The sequence below is a fragment of the Callospermophilus lateralis genome, chromosome 6 (genome assembly GCF_048772815.1).
Source record: "Callospermophilus lateralis isolate mCalLat2 chromosome 6, mCalLat2.hap1, whole genome shotgun sequence".
Taxonomy (NCBI): domain Eukaryota; kingdom Metazoa; phylum Chordata; class Mammalia; order Rodentia; family Sciuridae; genus Callospermophilus; species Callospermophilus lateralis.
In genome coordinates, this window is record NC_135310.1 from 57,841,558 (window position 1) to 57,851,885 (window position 10,328).

Below are 10,328 nucleotides of genomic sequence, written 5' to 3' on the forward strand. Positions count from 1 at the left end.
GTTTTCTCCAAATCTATTCCAATGTTGTACATGGGAGCCCTCTGGGTGTGCAGAAATGAAACCCAGACTGTTTCACAAATCCACTGTGTGGGCTGGAGGTGTGGCTCAGTTACAGAGCTCTTGTCTGGGTTCTACCCCCAGCACAGTAACAATAACAACAAAAATTCACTGTGGATTCTTGCCCACGTCTTTTAAGCTCTCTCATCCCAGTATCCTCTCCTGCAAAATTAGGTGAGAAGATAAGATTGTGCTTAGGGTTTTACCCAAATCTTAGTCTTTCTCTGGTTTCCCTGGACAGAAGTAGCTGCTGCCTCCACTTCTTATAGCTACTTATAACCCATGCCAGGAACTTTTCTTTAATATTTTATTGTATTATGTTATTTATTTATTTATTGCCAGGAATTAAACCCAGGGGCACTTCACATATTGAACCACAGCCTTTTTTATTTTGAGACAGGGTCTCACTAAATTGTTTAGGGTCTTGCTAATTTTTTTTTTTTTTTTTTAAGAGAGAGTGAGCGAGAGTGAGAGAAAGAGAGAGAGAATTTTAATATTTATTTTTTAGTTTCCCGGCAGACACAACATCTTTGTATGTGGTGCTGAGGATTGAACCCAGGCCTCACGCATGCCAGGCGAGCGTGCTACCGCTTGAGCCACATCCCCAGCCCAGGTCTTGCTAAATTTCTGATACTGGCCTCAAACTTATGATCCTCCTGCCTTGACCACCAGGCCAAGCTTCTTTAATATTTTAAAAAAACTTTTAGTTTTCAGAGCCATATGATTTCCTTAAAAAGATCTCGTTTATCACTCAAGAGGTATGTCTAAATGTTAAATAAAAACACACTTAACTTTAAGTACCTTGCATCCTTTTTTCTTTTTGTTAATATCTTTAATTGGATCCTCTAATGGGGGATTTGGACTTAATTTATTTTAAATAATACTGCACTTATACATCTTTCTATTGATTTAATTAGAGATTTAATTTTATTAGTGCCCCAAATACTATCTCAAAGAAATAAAAACAGACTTTCACATTTATATATATATTTTTATGTTATATGTCCTATGGCTAAAGTGTTTTTCAAGTCATAAGAGCCCAAGTGAATATACCAGCACATTTAGCCACATCCCCACATGGAAAGCTCTATCAGTTTGGGCTTTTAACAGCTAAAATGTAGGTAAACCCAAAAGTGGAAAGATATTGTTTTGTTTTAATTGTGGTCCCCCACCCCCACCCCGCAGCTATTAGAATCAAGGTCATGGCTTCATTCCTTAATGTTCCACTTAACCCTCTCTGATTCTATAGGCTTCTTTCTGTCCCTTTTAACAGGTGGTACTATTTTCCCTTGTGTCTCCAGGCCCTCCAGTAAACCCAAGTCACAGAGGTGTCCAATAAATGCTTATTGAATTGAATTTGATCATTGCAAAGACAACCAGTTGAAAGTGTGTTTAGACCATATAAACCCACCACAACTGTTTTAAAACACAGTAGCCAGGTGCATTAGCATATTCCTGTAGTCCCAGCTAGTTGGAGGCTGAGGCAGGAGGATTGCTTGAGCCCAGAAGTTCAAGACCAGATAGTAATATCCATCTCTAGAAAAAATATATACAGAGGGCTGGGGTTGTAATTCAGTGGTAGAGCACTTGCCTAGCATATGTGAAGTGCTGGGTTTGATTCTCAGTACCACACATAAATAATTAAAATAAAGGTCCATCAATAACTAAAAAAAATTTTTTCAATTATGTATATGTACACACACACACACACACACACACACACACATTTCAATATATATATTGAAATGACCTGAGAAGCATTTTTCAGGTTTTGTTGACTCCATCTCTAGGGGTGGGGGCCTAGGCATCTGTATTTTAAAGTTCCCCCAGTGAGTCTCATGGTCAGCCAAGTTTACGAACTCTAGCTTAATTTTTTTCATTACATTTGCAAAGGACAAGATCATTATCTTCAATATATTCAAGATAGACCTATTACTTATTCTAGTTAGCAGTAAAATGAATTTGTTTATTTGCTTTATCTAAAGGATTTCCTTTGAGCCAATAGTTTACATTTAGTGGGTGGAATGTTTACAAATATCAGTGAGGAATAGCACCTTTCCCTGAAGGATTAGATTACAAGTGAGTGTGGAGTGAGCACTTTACTCATGGAAGCTATCAGGCCCTTGGTATACAAAGCCCTGTGAGTCTGCTTTTGTGGATTTGAGTATGGACTAAAGTAAAATAGTCATTATTTAAGAGAATGTTTTTTAGGACTTGAGTAACTGATGTTCTCCTGGCTGCTGTTTTGCACTAATCTGAATTATCCTTCATTATAGAATCAGATTTTTGAGGAGGTGCTGAGGATAAAACCCAGGGCTTTGAGCATGCTAGGCAGGCACTTTACCACTGAGCTACACCCCCAGCCTCTCATCATAAGATTAAATACCATCAGATATTCAATTAAGTTGGGCACAGTGCTGTTCTCTATAATCCTAGCAACTCAGGACACTGAAGCAGGAGGATTGCAAATTCGAGCCCAGCCCTCAGCAATGTAGCAAGACCTTCATCTAACTAGTAAGACACTGTTTCAAATTTTTAAAAAAGAAAAAGGAGCTAGGCATGGTGATTCACACGTATAATCCCAGTGGTTCTGGAGGCTGAGGCAGAAAGATTGAGAGTTCAAAGCCAGTGCAAAACAGCAGCCAGGAGAACATCAGCAATTTAGCAAGGCCCTAGGCAACTCACAGAGACCCTATCTCTAAACAAAATACAAAAAGGGCTGGGGGTGTGGCTCAGGGGTTAAGCTCCGCTGGGTTTATCCCCACTATCAAAAAAAAAAAAAAAAAAAAAAGAACTAGTGATATAGCTCACTGGTAAGCACCCCTAAATTCAATCTCCTGTACCAAAAAACAATAATAATAAATAAATACACACACACATACACACACACACACACACACACACACACCCCTAGCATATACAGATATATTCAATGGAGCCAGGTTGAATTAAGTTCATAGAGGAACAAACTAAATGAAATAATCAAAATGTAAATCATTCTGCAACACAGCCTGGTTCTTTGAAAATGACAGTGTCAGGCTGGGGATGTGGCTCAAGCGGTAGTGCGCTCGCCTGGCATGCATGCTGCCCGGGTTCGATCCTCAGCACCACATACAAACAAAAAATGTTGTGTCCGCCGATAACTAAAAAAAAAATAAATATTAAAAAAATTCTCTCTCTCTCTCTCTCTCTCTCTCTCTCTCTCTCTCTCTCAAAAAAATGACAGTGTCATAGCAGAATAAGAGAGATTAAAGTGTTTTTGCAAACAAATGTGCAAACTGGGATTAATCATGGCTTGAAAAAATGGTTAAAAATTTTTTGGAAACCAATTGAGGATATATGCATAGGGACTATATTAAATAATAGAGAATTCTCTTTTTTTTGGGGGGGTGGGTATTGGGGACTGAATCCAGGGGCATTTTACCACTGAGCTAGATTCCCAGCCACCCCCATCTCCAGCCCTTTTTTTAAAAAAAAAATTTGAGACAGGGTCCTACCAGATTGTTTAGTGTATTGCTAAGTTACTGAGGCTGTCCTCAAACTTGAGATCCTCCTACCTCAGCCTCCCCCATTGCTGGGATTACAGGTATGTGCCACCATGCCCAGCAGTTCTCTAACTTTCCCAGTTAACTTTCTTAGTTGTAATAATAGTATTGTGATTGTATAGGAGACTGTTATCTTGGGAGATACAAGTCAAAAAAAGGATGAAGCATCCTACACCCAGTGATATGCCCAAACCAAGTCCTAACAACTCAGAGCCAATCAGCCTTCATCATAGAATCAGATTTTTGAGGAGGTACTATTGTTAAAGATCCAAGAATTTTGTGATCCCTAGACCCTGGCAGATTGAAATCAGAGAATGGAAATCTGCAAATATACAACTAGGGCTTCCCCCACCACTATACTCCTGAGAACTAACTTACCAGCATACCACTTCCTGCACCTTATTTTCAAATGGTCCAGAGGCACATACATACATGCAGATAGAACAGCAATGACAAATCTTAACAACTGTTAGTGGCATGGTAATGCACACCTGGAATTCTGGCTACTTGAGAGGCTAAGTCAGGAAATTTGTAAGTTCAAGTCCAGCCTGGGCAACTTAGCAAGATTTCATCTAACATAAAAAAGGGCTGGGAATGTAGCTCAGTGGTAGAGCATTTTTCTAGCAGGGCAAGGCCCTGGGTTCAGTCCGGCAGTATGGCAAATAATAACAATGTAACCATGGTTGAGTCTAGGTGGAAGATACATGGTTTTTCATTGTGTTAGTTCAGGAGTCAGCAGACCTTTTCTGTAAAGGCCAAAATGTAAATGTCTTTGGATTTGTAGGCCATACAGTCTGCAGCAGTAGCTCAACTCTACAGCTCTGCCCCATAGCACAAAAGTAGTCTTAGACAGTACATTTAATAGACATCGTTATGTTCCGGCCAAACTTTATATGCTGAAACAGGGGACCAAATTTAACCCAGGGCTATAATCTTACATCTTTTCTGTTTTAAAAAAAATACTTTATACTAAAAATTAGAAGAAAACAAAAGTACAAATATCTTAGTCTGGTTTTCAGAACTTTTCTAGGTCCCCTGATACTTAGCCCTGAAAGCTGTGCCTCACTAATCTGTTTTCATTTTCTGGACACTCTGCACTCTTTGGTCTCCTCTGTGCCCTTGCTCAGGCTGTTTTCTTCCCATATCTGTTTATTAACATTCATGCCTGAAACCACACTCTGCAAGTCTTTCTAAGAGTCTCTCAACTAAAGTCAATCCCTCATTCTTCTCAACAGCTTAGTACAACCTTGGTTTGCTGCTTTTCATAGTTTGCCCTTCATTGGTTCTGGATCCATAAACTAGAGAAGGATCATTCTACTAGTACTTTAGAAATAGTAGGTGCTCAATTAGTACTTGTAATTTGAGCATCTAATCTAGTAATGCAGATGTCTTCATGTTTACAGTTACCAACCTAGAAGTGTAGAATAGAAGAGAATGTTGGGTTTTCCAATTTAGATTTGGCATGCATTCAGCTGTCATATATATCAAATTAGAATAAAAAATTTAAAAACAAATAAATACTATGTAAAAAAAAATACCCTAAGTACATGTATGAAGACAGGAAAGGTTGTGAATATACTTTGTATACAATGAATGGTTGTGAATATACTTTGTATACAACCAGAGATGGGGAAAAATTGTGCTCTACAGATGTGTAGTATGAATTGTCATGCTTTCTGCTGTCATATATAACAAATTAGAATTTAAAAATTTAAAAAAAAAATACTATGAATAAAAATAGATTTGGGGAGATTAAAGAAAATGAAAATAGGGGAGTGTCCTATCTATCTGTCTCTCTTATCTATCTATGTCCAGGACTGCTCTGATCCAAGTCCAGCTACCTTTGAGGCTATTGGGTATCAAGTCAAAATAATCTTGATCTGAGTGGATTCAATGGCTTTCTTGGCCATAGCTAAGGGTTTAGAGGGAGAACTAAGTCTCCTGAGCATCTGCAGTGATTTAGACACTCTCAAGCACTCTGTGCTCTCATGTACCCTACTCCCAGCAATCCTACAAAAAAAACTGATATTATCCTCATTTAGAACTGAGAGCAGTGAAGTGGCTTCCATCAGATTGTAAAGCTGGAATGTGAATTTGAATCTTGCTGCCTCTGCTACCCAACACGATTTTAGTACCTCCATGCATTCAGTGATTGGCAAGAGACCAGAGAAACCCAAGCTGGAATAGTCCCAGAATTCATATGCAGTTGAAATATCTGTGGAGTGCTAGGAACCTGGGGTTTAGTATTAAGTGCCTTTGGATGAGGCATCAGCTTTGCCACTCTCCATCTATGATCTTAAGTCACTGAGTTTCTCTAGACCTCTGTTCTCTTGACTGTATAATTAGAGGAATAAACCAGCATATTTCTTTTTTGTTCATGTTTAATGCATTATGCAGTAAGTAACATAAAACCTTATAAAGAGTAGATAAATGAATAGAAAATTGAAATACGATACTGTATAATAAGGCTGCACTCCAGATGTGTCCAGGGTACTCTGGAAGCCAAGAAGAAGAGCAACACCTAGCCCCTCAGGGTCACCATGGTAGCTGAGTATATTCCACCCAGGTAGAATTTGGGGAGCTGGGGGGTGGGGGAGGGCAGTCCCAGGGGAGGTGATAGGTGAGAACTGCAACTAGATGCCCTAAATACATGATGAAAGGGTACAGGGGGGATATTGAAGCTAGGCTAGAACTAGATTGGGGAAGAGATGTTACTGCCTCCTGAAAAAGCTTGGACTTTTAAGGCAGTGGAGGGTTTTAAGCAAGGTCATATTTGTATTTTATAAATCTCTTGGCAGTGTGCCGTGTCGGATGGGGTTCAGGGGTGCAGAACTGGTGGTAGGAAGACTCTCTAGGAGGTGACTGCAAAAAAATAGCCCAGTCAAGGAATGATGAGAGCCTGAACTAATGAAGTGGCAATAGGAAGGAAGCGTAGAGCATAAATCTGAGAGCTCCAAGGGAGAAGGGGACCTACTAGGACTTATTGACTGTATCAGTGAAAATGCCTTCAGATGATCTCATAGTCTCGGTGGCTTAAGACAGCAAAGCTGGGTCTCTTGTCCACACTACATGTCCATTTCAGGCAGAGAGGCCCATGGTTTAATCACTCAGGATTCAAGCTAAGAAACAACTCCAAGTGCCAGAAGGAGAGCCCTAAAGGGACTCTCCTAGACAGTTCAACACTACAGCCCAGAAGTGATGCACATCATCCACTGCTAGACTAGAACTTATCTCCTGGCCTCACCCAGTCTGTGAAGGCCAGAGAGTTCAGTCATAGTGAGAAACCCCAGAATTGCCCTTGATCTGGGGACCCAGAAGGACCCCATTCCTTACCTGGGGAATGAGGTAGACATTGGAGGTATTGTCAATGAAGATGGAAATAGGGCGGAGGAAAGTAGACAGACCAAATAGTTGAATTTTCTCCACCTCTAAAGTGTAACCATTTCATTGGTCTTTTTTGTGATCAGAGAGAGGGATTGGAGTGAACTTCACCTGTCAGCAAGAGTTAATCATTTACAAAGGTTGTGTTGGTTAATTCTTCCCAAATAAAAATTTTCAGCTTTTTTGTTTTGTTTTGGAGACTGGGGATGGACCCAGGCACTCTACCACTGAGCTACACCCCCAGCCCTTTTTATTTTTTGAGACAGGGTCTAAGTTACTGAGGCTGGCCTGAAACTTTTGGTCCTCTCATCTCAGCTTGGGTTGCTACGATTACAGGCGAGTGCCGCTGTTCCCAACTCGTTGAAGTTGTCACATTCAGTCTAATAACATGTGTCTTTCTTGAATTTTCATATGGTCTATTGTGTTCACATATGGTGTCAAAAAGAAAGTTATGAACCATGATGTTAGTGAAGCCTTCCTCACATAAGAATAGCAGTCGTCGAATTCAAAATCCCAGGGATGTAAATGCCCTCGGCCTTGGTGACTGCGCTCCCAGCCTGGCACATTTCAGCGTATCCAGGGGCGGGAGAGGAGGAGGTGTAATTAGGCTGATTGGAGCCTATTGTGCTGCTCTGCGGCGCGGACAGGAGCAGCCTCGGGGAGTGTTAGTGCCTCAGGATCACTGGGGAATGATGTCCTCTTTCCTCAAAATAACGGAGCAGAAATACTGAAGCCACACTGTTTCTCCCCGTCTTTGTTTTTCCAACACCCCCCCCCCCCGCGCGCCAAATTAATTGTGATCCTTATCCCGAACCCTAAAAAACTGACTTTTATTGTGCATTTGTTTCTTAACAGTTGCGAGAAACAATCAAAGCTGGCAAAGGTGTGACTTCAGCTATTGACCTGTGTCGTTACCATGGAAACAAGGCCCTGGCGGCCCTGGAGAGCTTCCCTCCCTCGGAGGCCAGATCGGCTTTAGAAAACATTGTGTTTGCTGTGACCAGATTTTCATGACACCAAATTAAAAAGACCCTATTGTTCCTTAGCTGAAAAACCTAGGGAAGGAGGGGATTGGAAGAGCTTTTGTGAGGAAATATCTAAACGTGTTTATGACTTTAAAATATACACATTTTCCCCCTTCCTTCTATCACATTGCTAAAATGCATACCGCCTTCATTTTGGAACTGCTACAAACAAAATTAGAAGGAAAAAAAAAAAGGTCAAGCAGTTTTCACTTGTCACGCCAGAAGCACACTTGAGGCTGCAGCAGCAGAAATAATTAATGAGATTCGCTCCTGTGACCTCAGCAAATGGACAGGAAATAAGTCCTTATTGATTGGACCGAGCCACGGATGGCGCCAGGGCGGTGGCCTGTGGTTTTTCTTCTAGAGAGGACAGAGCGAGCTGGAAGCTGCAGGTGTCAAGAGAAACACTCTGGATCCCAGCCAGGAAGGACTGTCAAATCAGAAACCAGTGACCCATCTGTCAAAACGGAGAAGAGTTCCGTGAATTAAGAAAAAAATATGCTTTCTTTGTCATATTGCAATTATGTCTCTATTTATAGATACAATATGAATATTTCGTGCATCATGGTTTTTATAAGATTTGGGGGTAGGAGGGAAATTGCTGAAAAAGTTGCCAAATATTTAAAGTAGGAGATTAAATGTTATCTTGGTATATTAGAAATTGTCTGTTTTTCTTTCTTGAACATCAAATTATTTTCAAACACATCTCAAAGAACCAAACTTTTTTTTTAAATGAAAAATGAGTTTTTCACCAAGTAAAATGTATGCATTTGTAATACTTTGGTTTAGACAATACCTTCAATTTTTACAAATTTGGGAAATGTAATTGTTATATTAGGGAGTTCATTGGTAGGCGTGTTCTTTTACCCTCAGAATGTCAAATTTTGGTGTTGAACCACAGACATCCAATTATAGAAAGAACATAAGCAATCTCGGGAGCCTGCAATCGGACGCTGTCTCTGTGTGGTTCACAGGAGATGATTTTTGTGGTTTGCACGCATGCAATGTGAGAACACCGTTGACAAGAAGGCTGAATTTACATAAATGATCTGGACTGAGACTCAGCTACCTTTCTTCCTCATGTGGTGTAATTACAGCTCTATCTGGAGACAGCGAGCACAGCAAACAGATTTGATTACCTACTTCACTCAAACACTAAGGAAAGTTATTTTAGTTAAATTCCTCCCCCTCAACACCCAAAAGTTTGATCCTTGCCCAGCATGTGGCATGCAATGAACAGAAAATGTAAGGCTACAGAGGTTAAGATATTGTTTTATGAAATATTTTAAGTGGACTTAAAATATTGTAATTGTGTGGTTTCTACTGCTGCAATCTGCAGGCCTATAGATTGTGAGTAGCATGCTCCACTCTCCTGTTTGAACTGTCTTTTCTCACTGAGTTGGCTTAATTAGTAACTACAGCTACCATGCTTTAGATGAGACTGGGTTTTAATCATTAACTGTGCCAGGGAGGAGAAGTGCCTTCCTGCTAGATGCACAGGAACCTCAGGGAGCTGTAGGTTCCAGGAAGCAGATGGACAGGTACTGCAGTGCACAAGGCAGGACCCTGGGGCTTCTCCGATTTTGGCTTAGATCCGTTATGCTGTATACCTTGAACAAGTCACTTCCCTCTCAGCCTCAACTGCCTCTTCTGTAAAATTGGATTTTATGAGATAATTATGAAGTCCCTTCCAGGTTTGTTTTATTTTCTAAAAGTTTACCATTTAAGATTGTCTCGATAGCAAACATGCTGTAAGAGATTCATAGAGGAGGAAAAGCAACTAGCAAAGAGAAGCTCTGAGGAAATGCAGAAAACTTCCCTGTACATGCCATGGCCCCTAGACTCTTGTGTTTCAACACTCACCTTTCTGCTCTCTTGGGGACCTTTCCTACCTCCTGTTCCATTCCATTTACTTTGCCATCTGGACTTCTAAGCTCCTGGATGCCTGAGAGCAGAGGCCCACCTTACTCTTAAGGGACCAGAGCTCTGCCTTTGCCCCCAGGGGTGCCTTTCTCCTCAGGTCACACTCAGCAGTTTTCACTTCCTCAGCATCTTGGCAAGTATTTGTTTGTTGTAGGACAAACCCACATGCTAGGCAAGCACTCTACCACTGAGTTACATCCCCAGCCTTTTAAATTTTATTTTGAGGCAGGGTCTAACTAAATTGTCCAGGCCAGCCTCAAACTTCTGATCCTCCCTCCTCAGCCTCCCTAGTCATGGGATTGCAGGCATACACCACTGCGCCCTGCTCTTGACGCCCTGCTCTTACATGTTGACAAATCTACTCTAGAGTATGAAATGTCGATAGCCTTAGTCCATG

The 10,328-nt window shown here is 40.9% G+C and overlaps 1 protein-coding gene across 4 annotated transcripts in view; it reads left to right on the top strand.

Annotated features, from left to right (window-relative positions):
- Positions 1–8,669, top strand: part of Pdss2 (decaprenyl diphosphate synthase subunit 2) — a 256,744-nt gene extending 248,075 nt beyond the window's left edge. For all 4 annotated transcript variants that reach the window (XM_076858376.1, XM_076858375.1, XM_076858378.1 and 1 more), the window contains one exon: positions 7,839–8,669. In XM_076858376.1, coding sequence (XP_076714491.1) covers positions 7,839–7,997 — 159 coding nt within the window. In that variant the 3' untranslated portion in view covers positions 7,998–8,669. The remainder of the gene's footprint in view (positions 1–7,838) is intronic.
- Positions 8,670–10,328: the final 1,659 nt, after the last annotated feature.